Source organism: Callospermophilus lateralis, chromosome 1 (assembly GCF_048772815.1).
Source record: "Callospermophilus lateralis isolate mCalLat2 chromosome 1, mCalLat2.hap1, whole genome shotgun sequence".
Taxonomy (NCBI): Eukaryota; Metazoa; Chordata; class Mammalia; order Rodentia; family Sciuridae; genus Callospermophilus; species Callospermophilus lateralis.
Window position 1 is genome coordinate 91,793,480 of NC_135305.1, and position 14,297 is coordinate 91,807,776.

At 45.8% G+C, this 14,297-nt stretch overlaps 1 protein-coding gene across 4 annotated transcripts in view; it reads left to right on the forward strand.

Annotated features, from left to right (window-relative positions):
- Positions 1-14,297, forward strand: part of Eepd1 (endonuclease/exonuclease/phosphatase family domain containing 1) — a 168,985-nt gene that overhangs the window by 143,282 nt on the left and 11,406 nt on the right. For all 4 annotated transcript variants that reach the window (XM_076836219.2, XM_076836206.2, XM_076836213.2 and 1 more), the window contains exons 4-5: positions 8,610-8,720; positions 13,255-13,389. In XM_076836219.2, the coding sequence (XP_076692334.2) occupies positions 8,610-8,720; positions 13,255-13,389 (246 nt within the window). The remainder of the gene's footprint in view (positions 1-8,609; positions 8,721-13,254; positions 13,390-14,297) is intronic.

Consider the following 14,297-nt stretch of genomic DNA (forward strand, 5'->3'; position numbering starts at 1 on the left):
TTCCATTCCGTGTCATGTGGCCCTCTGAGGAAACTGCTGAAGCGACAAGGAAACAAGCCCAGTCTTTCTTTCTCTAGTGGAAAAGGCGAGTAACTCTCTGGGACTCTGAGCAGCGAGGATGAATGGCCTCCACTTCGCCCTTCAAGGGCTCCTGGACTTCTGGGCATGGCTCCTAGAGGAGACCTTGTCGTGTGATGGCTTCAGAGTGGCCCCGGGAGCCCCAAGGCGCCTTGCTCTCGTTCCCACTTTGGACCCAGCCGCCCTCCCCACCCCCTCTAGGATGTGCTGAGGGTCTCCCTAAGTTGCTTGCATTTGAGCAAAGGAGGCTGCACCTGGTCCTGGCTCTGTGGAAACCCAGCTCTTCTCTGAAGCACTTAAGCCAGTGAGCAGTCTTCCTGCTCCATAAGGTTGATGGGGGGAGGGGGGTGTAGCTGGGTCACAGAGCACGTGATCAGCACGCTCAAGGCCCTGGGTCCCAGCGCCAAACAAATAAAGAGAAAGAGAGAAAAGACTGAGGGAAGAGGAGGTTGGAATGCTCTGCTTTTGCTTCACATCGTGTTGGCGTTCTGTGCGGAGCCCCATCTCTGTGGAGAGACGTGTCGGGGCCTTTAAGGCTGACCAGCAGAACTGGGAAAAGTATACACAGCCTTGCAAAACGTTGACATTTTTGGTATTTTAAATATCCTGGGAACACTTTGTAATCAGCTTACTTGTTATATGTAGGCGGCCAATCGTGGTTATTATTTAATTTACAGTAAATAAATGACTAGACTTTTACATTGTTCAGTTTTCTCAGAGAGTACATGGACACTTCTTTATTTATTTATTTATTTATTTTGGTACAAGGGATTAAACCCAGTGCACTTTACCTCTGAGCTACACCCCAGTCCTTTTTTAAAAATTTTTTTTATTCTGAGGAGACAGGGTCTCACGTGGGCTGTAACAGTCTTTAAGTTGCTGAGTGTCTCCCTAAGTTGCCGAGGCTGGCCTTGAACTTCTGATTCTCCTGCCTCACATTCTGGAGTTGCTAGAATTGCAAGCATGTGCCACCATGCTTGCATGGACACTTTTTGTTGTATGATGGCTTCAGAGTGGCCCAGGAGCCCCAAGGTGCCTTGCTTTCATTCCCACTTTGGACCAAGCTGCCCTCTCCACTTCTGGGATGTGTACCTATGTTTGCATTTGAGCAAAGGTGGCTGCACCTGGTCCTGGCTCTGTGGAAACACAGCTCTTCTCTGAAGCACTTAAGCCAGTGAGCAGTCTTCATGCTCCATAAGGTTGAGGGAGGGAGTGTGGTATAGCTCAGTTTCGCACGCGTGCATGCCTGTGTGTATATGTGTGTGTGTGTGTGTGTGTGTGTGTGATGTAACATTGTTTATCTATTGCTGTTTTTAAATTGGTACTTTATATACATAAAGGTAGAATTCACTGTGCTATATTCATTAGTGTACGTAGTGTAATTTTGTCTATTTTATTCCATATTCCTCCCTTTTCCTCTCCCTCCTCCTTCCCTGTCAATCTCCTTCCTCTCCTCCACCAACCTTCCCTCTTTTTGTGGGATCTGTCCCCACCTTACTTCTCTCTAACTTCTGCATATGGGAGAAAACATTTGACCCTTGACTTTCTGAGTCTGACTTATTTCACTTAGCAGGATGTTCCATCCATTTACTAGCAAATGTTGCAGTTTCATTCTTCTTTATAGCTGGGTAAAACTCCATCATCACCCACTTTTTAATGACCTTTAACCATTCCCGACTTGCCCTCCATATGAGACTCACTGGTTTCTCACATGGGCTGTAACATTCCTATGCTTGAAGGTCCTGAGGAGGACAATCCTTTGTTTAGCATTAACATTTCTAAACATCTCTCTTTTTTTCCCCCCTGAGGTCCTATGTATTCAAGTGAAAGTTCAGTCTCTTAACCTTGCATGACTGAAGACAGGGCTGCTTCTCTTTGTGATGGCAATATATCTTTATAAGGAAAACTCACCTGGGCTTCTTTATCCACCAAAAATAGACTATGTTTTTAGTAGCCACCACAGGGAGCAGGGAGGAAATTGGTCGTTAACATATGGGAAACTCATTGTCAAAGGGAAGTCACGTCCAGAATCAGGAAAGCAAGTGAAACACCAACCCAGGGAAGCAACTTCATCTGGGAATTTGACTTCACCCAAAGAGTTCAAAGTGAAAACATACCCTCCCCACCCATCCAGGAAGCAGGATAAAGTGGCCATTTGGTGTGGTCTTTAAAATGCCTACCAGGGCTTCTGATGTTCTGTCTCTAATTAACAGTGCAGTCTCTGTTAGCAGCTCATCTTTGCAAATTGCTCACAGAGCCTGGGTTTGGTTCTAATGTGACTGGAAAGGGAAGTTTAAAGGGCATCTGAGCCTGGTGGTTAGTGGATAAGCCACCCAGTGAAGTTGGAACACCTTTTTATTTTCATTTCCCCATCAGAGATGGGTTATTCTTTGCAAAAAGTAGGAAGAATTCAAAGTAAAGAAAAAAGTCAAAAGTCCACGGGCACACACACACACACACAAAAAAAAAAATCCGCTGATTTTAATCTTTAGAGCCCTTTTGTCACTGCAGAGATAAGCTGTCAGCTGATTCAGGGCAGACCCATGATGCAGGAAGTTCTGAGGTCATGACCAAAGTAGTTTTGTCCTTTAGGAGTAGGCATTTCCAAATGCCAGCACATGGGCACCTTGCAGATTGCTGCTACAATGATGCCTGACTCTGAGGCTTCTTGTTGTCAAACCCGGAGGTGGGGTGTGGTCCAGGGATCTTCATCAGTCACTTTTTGATCTCTGGTTGTGTTAGTCAGGTTTCCATTACTGTGACAAAATAACTAAGATTGTTAACTTTTTGGGAGGAAAGGTTTCTTTTGGCTTACTGTTTCAAAGGTATCTTTATCTTTGGACCTATAGCAATATAGTTCATCATGGCAGGAAGCCTGTGGTTAGAAGCTGTTCAATTCATAGTGACTGGAAAGCAAAGGGAGAAAGAAGGGGCCATGATCCTAATGTCCATTTCAAGAACACACCCTCAATGACCTAACTTTCTCCCAGTAGGCCCACATCTTAAAGATTCCACCACCTCCCCATACTCCATCAGCTAGGGATCAAGCCTATGGGGGACATTTTATATCCAAGTGTTAGTACGGTCAACCTTCTGACCAGCTGGTTGTGGGGTAGATGCCAAAGAACAAGAGTTTTACACCTTACTCCAACCTCACATTTGGTCTGACTCCAGAGAAATAAGTCAAGTTCGTGGTAGTTCTTGTAACTTATTTTGGGAGAGAGAAGCAAAAGTGGAATTCCCAAGGAACAATTTCCCATTGAATTATTCACTCATCAAATAGCCATTGCATGCCTATTGGGCACCCACCTCCACCAGGGGTATATTATCTCCCAGGATTATCCGCAAAGAGCCATAAGTCAGATGCTTTCGAAATATGGGCTGTGAAAGCTAAAGAGTATTTGTTTTGAATAATAAAGCTATCTTTCAAAATCACAGGTATTAAGAACTAGGAAGGCGGAGCTCCAAATGAACAATCCTCTGCTTGTCTGAGCTTCTCAAACTTGTTTAGAATTGCTGAGGGAACTTGAACCAAGTATACATCCTGGCAGTAACCTCAGAAATTGAGTCCGTCAATCAGGTATAATAGGATCCACTAATCCATCCACTGTTTTAAAATCAAGAGCCAGCTTAATTCTGATAAAGAGAGGCAGTAAGTTACCCACAGGTTTGAGAAGCACAAGTAGGGCTGGGGCCATTTTCAGAATGTATAGATCAGAATTACCCGAGAAGACTCTTTCAAATAGCACAGTCCCCCTGCCATCCCAGCCATTTTGACCTTTCTGCCCTGGCGAGCCACTTGTACCCATAAGAGTATTCTTTCCTTCTTTTAGTTATGTGAGTGAAACAGAAAAGTTGACAACCAGCTGATCACAATAAAATGGTTTAAGACAAAGAGTTCAGACTGGGAGCTCTTAGAGGATGGTTTTGTTTTCCTTTGAAATGTTTGGGAGAAGGGATCTAAGGATTCAGTAGAGGTGGGCTGGCTGGCCCCCACCCCTTAGAACCTGCCCTGCTCTACCTTTTACATCCTCATGGATAGGAGGTGATGCAGCCCGTAGCAGAGCTACTCTCAGAACCCCCCTCAGACTTATCAGCTGTGTAATCTTGTCTTGAAGCCCATGCTGGCGCTTAACCTTTCTGTGCAGCACTCTGCTCATGAATAGCTGGTAACTGTGGACCGTGAGAGCCAGGAGAGATGATATGTTCAATAGCTTCTGCCTCAGGGTCTACCAACAGGAAGGCTCTCCAGAAGACTCTGGAAGCTTCACAAGCTCATAAATTCCCCCAGGGGCTCCTGTGAGCCTGAAGACTCTGATGTGTCTAGTCTCCGGCAGGCTTGGAGTTTACATTTCTAGCTGGCTCCCTGGTGAGTGGTCCATGGACCACACTTTGAGTAGCAAGGAACTAAAACACACTTCCCTCTTTGGGTTTGCTGTGAACTATTAGTACAAACAGTAACTCAGTTAAGAAACTGGAAGGTTTTTTCCCAGTCCTAGAAATAGAAGAAAGTACCTACCTCTTACTCAATTCTGATCAAGGAAATTAGGGCATAGAAAGCTTTTAGGCATCAGCACTTACCTTCCTGGTCTCTTAAGTTATTAGTTGTTCCTAGTAATAGGTCTCTGATGTGGACTGAGAGAGAGAGTATCAAGAGCAAGGCTCCAGCTGTGCAAAATTAAGATGGCCCATAGGGTCAGGGATTTTGTCTTCTTAGAGTTTCTTGAGTTTAGCAGTGAGCAATATAGTATGGGATACAAAATAAAGAAAAATGTAGTGTCTTTCATTCATTATGTTTTAGTCACTTTTTTTCACTGCTGCAACTAAAAGACCCCACCAGAACAACTGTAGAGGAGGAAAGATTTATTTAAGGGCTATTTATTTCAGAGGTCTCAGTCCACAGACAACAGGCTCCATTCTTTGGGGATAAAGGTGAGGCCGAACATCACAAGAAGGGTGTGGTGGAGGGAAGCAGCTTCGTTGGTGGTCAGGAAGCAGAGAGAGACTCCACTGGCCAGATACAAATACATACTCCAAAGCCATGCCTCAATTCCCACCTCCTCTAGCCACACCCACCACCACTTCAGTTACCCCTCAGTTAATCCCTACCAGGGGATTAAATCATTTCTCCTCTGAACCTTCCTGCATCATTTTACATGTGAGCTTTTGGGGGACACCTCCCATCCAAACCCTAACACATTGTATCAACTTTTTAACTTCAGAATCATCTGGTAAGACTGTTACCTGCCGATTGCTGAGTCCCACCCCAGTCTTTAAGTAAATCTGAGATAGGGCCTACTTAAAGAATTTACATTTTTAACAAGTGCCCCATGACCCTGGAGATCTCACATTGACTAGCCCAGCCTCATCTTTGAGAGCGGTGAGAGTTGGCCTGGGCCACCTCTTTCCCATCAAAGTGGTGCTGCCAGGAAGGGGAGTAAGTTTGGCCTATGATCAGGTATTTGAATGTCCTCCGGGGGGGTTAGGAGAGATTAGATTTCTCAGCAGGAAGAACCATTCTGTTGGCACTGCTGGCTGTCTATACACAGTGTGTCCCATACAACAGTGTTCCCAGAGGCAGGGGCTCTCTAACCTACCTGGTTGGCTAATCATCCCAGTGGGGCTTTTTGTTGTTGTTGTTTCTGGTGCATATTATAAAGAACAGTGGGTTTTGTTGTGGCATACTTATCTATGCATGCAACAATTGTATCAGTTCTACTCCCCAGTACCTTCCTTTGCCCACCCCTCTCCCCTTCCCCCTGATGGTGGGGCTTTTTAAAAATAGAGCCTCCCCATGTGTCCTCAGATTCAGATGAGCAGTCAGGCTCAGGACCTCTTGTGAAGAGAATGGTAGAGCACCAGGTGGCAATGGAATGCTGCTGCCCTTCTTAATGATTCTTGGAGTCATTTCTGCTGGTCACCCAGCAAGCGCGGAAATCAAATCCTTTGTAAAGTACAGTTTCCTCACTGGATTCCTAAAGTTATAGTACATAATTCTGGCTGTGTTTTCCAGTGTTTCATTCCCCAACAGAGAATGGCTTCCAGCCAGGAGCATCCAGCCAAGGGGATCTCATCCAGGGTGCCCCCCTGAACCCCAGTCAGGAATGACGCTGTCCACAGCCACTCTGCACCAGACATTCTTGAGAGTGAAACTTGTGATAAAAGACATAGATGACCAAATTCCAAAGAGGACATTCCCCAGACACTCAGTAAGCATAGAGCTTAAAGCCTGCAGAGAGATTAAAATTGAGGTAGCGGTTGAGATAAGAGACCCTTTGTTTTTCATGCACAGATGTGAAGACTAGTCTCCCATCAAGTTTTCTAATCACCAGCAAATGAGTGTCGTGCCTGTACCAGGTATGGTTTATAAAAGGTGACCAGGCACAGTCCCCGCCCTGATGGAGTCTACTGTTGGAGAAGGCAGATACTAAATGACTCATGAGGAAAGCAGCTCTGTCTAAAGCAGACCTCCCAGCATGCTCCCTCCCCTTGCCCATTTTCATTTTCTTCATGGCGCTTATTACTGGGGCAGTGACTGGCCAAGTCCTTGCTTATGCCTCATAGTCCTTCTTACAGAGTAGAAAATGTGGGCACAAAGACCAGACCTTTAAACCTTGGCCTCATCCAGCCCCCGGCACCCGGCAGGGGGTGAGAGCAGGTCCCTGCAGCTGAGGCCCAGAGGGGACTGCCAGGAGGCTGCTAGCCAATGGCTATCACTAGCCCTGCCAAAATCTAGGATGGATACGTATACGTACGAGGGCCCTGGACAGCCACAGTGATTCTCAAACCTCGGTTTGTATAACGATCACCTAGAGGGCTTGTTACCACAGGGATTGCTAGGCCCCACCCTGGAATTTCTAGTCCAAAATATCTAGGATGAGGCCAAAGAGCTTACAGCAAGTTCCCGGGTGATGCTGATGCTACAGTCCCAGGACCACATTTCACTGTGGCCCCTTTCTACCTAGTGGATAGAAGGAAATAGATTAGATGGCAGAGAGGCAGGAAGGCTCCTTAGAAACCACACCAGAGGCCAGGGGAGAGGAGATGGGCTCTGAAAGGGGACTGTAGACCGAGGGGAAGCACCACAGTCAGATGCAAGTAAAATCCCACACTCTGTGAGAGACAGGACACAAGGGAGGAGAGGGACAAATCAGGGCAGCGGGGAGCGTGGGAGTGCCATGAATAGAGAGGGGCAAAAGTTGGGGAGGGGACGGAGGTGTCCTTTTGGGACATGCTGTTTAGAAGATCTGAGGAGACCCTCAGATGGAAATGTTAAAGGGGTCGTTGGAAGTACAGTTCAAACCTTAGGGAAAGCTGAACCACAGCTGCAGACTTGGGGTCTTTCAGAGAGAGGTGTAAGCTGATTCAGGGTCAGGATAAATGAGCTTGATGAAGAGCAATTCATTGGAGCAAGAGCTCAGAAGGAAGGTAGGAGATACCATCACTTGTAGGGCATGCAGAGAAGGATGTGAATGGAGTGTTCAGAGGTGGCAAGGGACAAGAAAGTGTCTGTCACCAGGGAGGGGCAATATCAGATATTGGAATAGCTCAAAAACTGAGCCCAAATCTGACATATTCCAGGGCCCCCTCAAATGAACCAGCCTCAAGAGAATTTTATCAGAGGAGCTGGTCTAGCTGCTGTGAAGTCGGTAGGTTTCCTCCTTCTCACCCCACTTTGTAAAAAAGTAAAATTTTACTTTGCCTCGGTGATAAAGTCACTTTGTGGTTCGCACGCCACCTTGTAGAACCTGCATAGCCAAAAAAGTCTTTCCATTCATATTCATGGGGCATCATCCATGCATGACAGAAGAAAACCAAGGCCAGGACCCCACGCGGTGGCACAGGCCTATAATCCCAGTGACTGGGGAGGCTGAGACAGGAGAATCGCAAACTTGACAACTTAGACTCGTCTCAAAATAAAAAATAAAATGGACTGGGGAATATAGCTCAGTGATAGAGCACCCTTGGGTTCAATCCTCAGTACCAGGGGAAAAAATAAGAAAAAAGAAAACCAAGGTGAACAAAATGGTGGTTCACGATTAAGCTGAGGGTCATTTGTCGCCCTCTCTAAACTAATTCTGGGGAGAAAATTATCTTTTTTTCCCTTTTGGATTTTACCCTGATCTAGACCTTCCTGGGGAACCTTGAATCCACTGGGTTTGCAAGCATAACAAGGATTCTCACAGCTCTTTCTGAACTGTTTAGGCAAGAATTAAGGTTACAGTGAGAATCAATTTCTGTGAACAGAGTCTCCAGGTGATAATTTGGAGTTTCACAGGTGGACGGTTTGCTTTTTAATATGTGATGCTTATTTAGTTGCCTGCATCTTTGTGACCTCTGGCTTTTGTTTTGCTAACTTTTTATTTATTTATTTTTTCAGTTGATAGGTAACACCGTGAACCCTGGTCTTTGAGAATACAGAGATGAAGTTTAACAAGTCTCTGAATGATTTGTGGTTATTCAGAATCACAGCATCCTGCCCCTGAGGCTGCCGCTGTGAGCACTCACTAATTTCTGCTCTGTCTTTGCAGTTCTGTGCTGAGCTAAACCAGCCCATCCTGCCCAACATCCGCAAGTGGAAGGGGCCTCGGGGCTGCTGGAAATCTGTTGTTGCTGAGAAGCCCTCAAGTCCACTCCAGAAGGTACCCTCACCTGTAAAACCTGGCCTGTGTTTTCACTTTATTGAAACCTACTTTTTTCTCCAAAGTTGTTTGAAGATTTCCTTTGCCAGTAGGAAGATTTTCCTTTTCCTTTGATGCAATTTCTACCCAGTTTTTCAGTCTTTGCCATTTCTTTCTTTTTTAAAAATATTTTATTAGTTGTTAATGGACCTCTATTTATTTATATGTGGTGCTGAGAATTGAACCCAGTACCTCACACATGCTAAGCAAGTACCACTGAGCCACAACCTCAGCCCCATCTTTTTTTTTTTAAGGATAGATTTTTTTTATTCTAATTAGTTATACATGATAGCAGAATGCATTTCGATTTATTGTACACAAATGGAGCACAACTTTTCATTTCTCCAATTGTACATGATATAGAGTCACATCATTCATGCAATCATACATGTACCTAGGGTAATGATGCCCATGTTATTCCACCATCTCTCCTACCCACATGCCCTCTCCCCTCCCCTCAATATCCTCTGTTTAAGTCAAAGTTCTGCCATACTTCCTATGCTCCCTCCCCCAATATGGATCAACATCTACTCATCAGAGAAAACATTTGGCCTTTGGTTTTTTGGGATTGGCTTACTTTGCTTAGCATGATATTCTCCATCCATTTACCTGCTAATGCAAATGTTTTATTCACTTTTAATGCTGATTAATATTCCATTGTGTGTATATGCCACAGTTTCTTTATCCATTCATCCATTGAAGGGCATCTAGGTTGCTTCCACAGTTTAGCTATTGTGAATTGAGCTGCTATAAACATGGAAGTGGCTACGTCACTGTAGTATACTGATTTTACTACTAATTTTAAGTCCTTTGGGTATGAACCAAGGAGTGGTACAGCTGGGTCAAATGGTTGTTTCATTTCAAGTTTTCTAAGGAATCTCTATTTTGTTTTCCAGAGTGGTTGGGCCAATTTGCATTCCCACCAGCAATGTTTCAGTGTACCTTTTTCCCTATACCCTCACCGACACTTATTGTTGCTAGTATCCTTGCCATTCTGACTGGCGTGAGATGAAATCTTAGAGTAGTTTTGATTTGCATCTCTCTAATTACTAGAGATGTTGAACATTTTTTCATATATTTGTTGATAAATTGTATATCTTCTTCTGAGTAGTGTCTGTTCACTTTGCCATTCATTTCTCATGCCCTGGTTCTCATTTTATGTTCAGATCAGGAATGGTCTCCTTCCCAGATGGAAATGGGAGGTTAGAATTTAGGGAAGAAAAACCCTGTCCAGGACCAAGGCAGCAAATGAGTGTTTCTGTCCATTGCCCTTATAATCCCTTGCCACCATTCCTCTGCCACGTCTGTGGAGAGCCCATTATTCATTGACTGAAAACTTGAGATTCGCCTTAGTTCATACATGAAGTATTTGCTTTCAGTAGTGGGAATTATGAACATAGAAATGCTTTATTGAAATCTTTTGCAGATTTTTTACTTTTTATCAGTAACATTCATATAATTATGGATAAATCTCTGTCTATAGACATTTTTGTTCTTACATATTATATTCAAGCCCACATTTATTCACCTTGAAATGATTAGCATCAGTGGGGTATTAGATTTTCAAAAAGATTCCTGATAATTACTCATGATTTGAAAAACATATGATTTTATAATTCTCCCATAAAGGTAGATGTTTCTTTTTGTCACTGGTATACCTAGTGTGCTTATAAACACATGTGAATTGCACTTGTGTGATTGATATTTACAACTTGGGCTCTTAAATCCTAAATGTATTCTGGACTGAAAGTGTCTAGCCATTTATTTTTATTGGTCATAAGCTTCTATTTATTGCTATTGAAAATAGGCCCCTATTCTTTACAGCTACCACTAAAAAAAAATGCATCCAAGTTTCATTTCTCTGGGCTCAACATGGGGTGGAAACAGCAGCTGACCATGAGTCAGCGCTCTTCCCAGCAGGCCGACATGCAGCTGAAGTGGTATGCGTCTAGTCCCAATGGCCTTAGCCCAGGGTTCTCCCCTCTGTTCACACAGAAGTGATAAGAACTCCATCTGTTTCCTTTCAAAATAGCACTTTTCATGTATGGGGGTGTTTGGGGCTCCATGAGGCTCTTTGAGTCCATTCCACACACTTTCTTCATTCATTTAACAGCTCGCTCATGAAAGGTGAGTTACTCTGTGCTGGGCCCTGTGTTCTGTGCCATATGTACATTGGTGAGAAAAACAGACCCAGAGACCCAGCTCTGTCCATGTTTACTCTTTACAGAACCTAATAATGATCCCAGCCCTTCCTTCAGGAAGCTCATAGTCTGTTGGAAGGACAAGACAGGCATCCTGCTCCAAGTGGGAAAGTCAAGGCCTTTGAGCAACAGAATGCAGTTGCAGAAAGAACTGAGTTCCAGCCACTTAGCTCTCTCTGTCTCGATTCCTTCAACTGTGCAATGGGAGCAATAGCTCCTTTCTTAGCCCACAGCATGGGACCCGGTTCTTAAAAGATAGCGTACACTGGAACTTTAGAATGCTTCAGTAGCAGAGCACAGGCCAGGTCCCAGGGATGTGAATGCCCAACAGTAGACTAAGAGCCGTGCCTGTTGTGAGCTGCAGCTGCAGTGTCAGCTCTAGCCAGACACGGAGTATTGTTGGCCAGAATGGTTCAGTCCCCCAGATTCATTTTCATGTGAAATTTATTGAATTTTAAGTATGAACAGATAATCCAAAAGGATGTTTTAAAATGTGCAACTAAATGAGTCCAACAAAATATACCTGCAGGTCATGAATGAACAGTCTCTAGACAAGTGTGAGAAAGTCGTAGTAGCAGCTGCCAGATCTCCAAAGTCTAAAATATGTCCAGGTGTCTTCTGCTCAGTTCTCCAGTCCTTTCCTCATAGCTGGAGGGGCAGTTTACACATGAGAAAGTAGAGACCTCAGAAGAAACAATTTGCCTCCAAGCCAGTGTATCACCAGGTAGTCAGGTGGTAGTCAGACTTGAGCCCGGTGAGCCACCTTTGTGGGAAAATCTGTGCTCCTCCATGGCTGTTCTCAGCCACCTGTATCAGGGGGTTGGGAAAGGCACCAGGAAGGGGTCAAAAGCCACTGGTAGAGAGAGCAGTGTATATAGAAACGTGGGGGTAGGAAAGGCCCAGGGCTGCTGGGATCACACTGAGTAGGTGTGAGAGGCAGTATTGAAGAGGAAGGTGCAGAATCCCCCATAAGGGCACCAGGGATCCCTGGAAGTTTTCAGGCAGGAGGTTTCCTTTGGCTGCATGGCTGGAAGAATAGTTTATGGGGAGTCGGGCTTATCCACAAAGCCAACAGGGTTAACGTGTTGACCCCGCTCTCCACCTGAGGAAACGGAGGCTTAGACCAGCAGAGTGGCTTACCTGGGATGCAGAGGGACTGAGGCCCAGGTCTTCAAATTCTCAAACTACTCTTCTCTCCAGAGGGTAGGCAAGGAGATCCTGACAATCTGGAAGTTCCCCTGCTGGGCCCCCTCCTCCCTCCTCCCTCCTGAAGCATACACCTTCGAGTGAGGTGTGGACCTGAGCTAAAGTTGGGGACTCTCAGTGGCTGCCCAGGAAGATGGCCGTGCAGGGTCACTTCCTCTCCTTTTACAACTTAAAGGAGTAGTGACAAGCATAGCCGGCCTGTCCGATGACGCTGATGGCTCCCAGGCCACGGGCACTGAAGAAGTGTCCTGATGACCAACACAGCCTGCAGAGGCCGGGGTGGGCTGTGCTATGGAGTCAGGCCTTTCTTCTTTCCAGCAATACCCGAGGGGCAGTGGCAGACACAGGCAGATTCAGAGCAGCCTTTCCAACTTCCAGAGGCGGCAGGGGGTTAGCCCCTGACTCTGCCCACAACACCCCAAAATCTGTCTGCCTCACCCACCAGCCTCAGCACCTCTGTCCTAGGCTGCAGACCTCTGTATGCTTCCCTGTTCCTCTGCAGAGGGGCCTGGACCAGTTCCAAACCATCACAACTGTTAGCTCTGACCTCTGTTGACCCAGCAAGTATCCAAGCACTTACTAGGTGCCAGTCCCCATTTATGGTAAGCAGCAACTAATCAATAAGCCAAACACATCCCTTACAATCTTATTTTTGATTCTCAGCATTGCCATTTAGGGCTGTGGGATTAAGAGAAGTTACTTAACCCATCTGAGCAGCAATATCCTCATCTGGAAAATGAGGGCATGAGTTACTGCCTCAAAGCATGTGATGATGTAAAAGATCTCTCTGCCTGGTCAGGATTTCCCCTACCTCCCTCCAGAACAGAGGCCACACTGATTGTATGCAAAACTCTGAAATTGGCAGTGTATGAAATTATTTTGAAGAGTGAGCTGTGGCTTTGGTGGTATGCTTTTTGTTACAGAAACAATTCCTGGGTGTGTGAGTGATCTCCTGGAGCAGGAGATGTTCTCTCAGTCTATCTGGTCCCTCGGACATCTTTCCCCTATGCCGGGCTCTTTTCCTTGTGCTGGGCTACACCTTATGGACTTAGAACTGGTCACCAAGACTGTGTCCTTCTTTGCTGCAGGGGACCGGGTTCTCAGGATTCCTGTGGGATGCAACAGCCGGTGTGGAGCTGAGAGACGCTGTGTCACAGGAGAGCTCACCCAGCAATGGACATGGGAAGCCCACGGGCCCTAGCCCATACCTCGCGAGGTTCAAGGTACCCTCTTCATGTCATCTGCACAGCCAGCTCCTTGTAAAAAGGAAAACAAAAAGTTTCCTTTATAAAACCAAGCAAGAGGAGCCTTGTGTTCAGCTCTTTGCGTTGATTTGGTTCTCTCAGAGTTGGGTCAACACCTGCTCCTAGGGCTTCCTTGGCAGGTGACCTTGCCCAGTGCATACATGAAAGGGATCTGGAGGGACTCTCAGCCCTGATAACTCTGACACCTGGGCAAGGAGGAAGGGAAGCCCTGCTGCACACACCTGCAGTCCCAACTACTCAGAAGGCTGAGGCTGAGGATCTCATGAGCCTGGAAGTTCAAGGCCAACCTAGGGAGACCCCCATCTCAAACAAAAAAAAAAAAAAAAAAAGGAGGAAGGTGATCATATAATCATATAGCCAGCTCCCAAACCTAACACATCAGACGCACCTAGGAACATTTTCTTAAAATCACAGATTTTTGAGACCTTATCCCAGTCATAATTTCTAGAATAGGGCCCGGGACTGTCTATTTTTCAAAAGCACCTTGAGCAGTTCTTCTGCTGCCTGGCACTGGCTACTAAAGCCCTGTATTGGGCAGTGGCTGGATTGGGGGTTGCAGAGCTGCTCTCAGCTGCTTCTCAGGCCTCATATCCTTATTACCAAGGAGAGTTATCTGGAGGAGATCCATAGGGGCTCTGGGTGGAAGCACCAGAGTAGCCCTGTGGCTGGCATCTCCGGATGCGCCCGGCCCTCAAGGGAGCCTCTGTCTCACAGAGTCAGGGAGGAGCTACACAGATTGGTCTGAGTGTCATCCTGAATCCACCTGGATGCCCTTGGGAAATATTAATAGACAGCAAAATGCCTAGAAACTGGGCAACAAGAGGGAAGAAAAGCCAGGAGCTCAGACAGGTCCCCACATTGGCAGT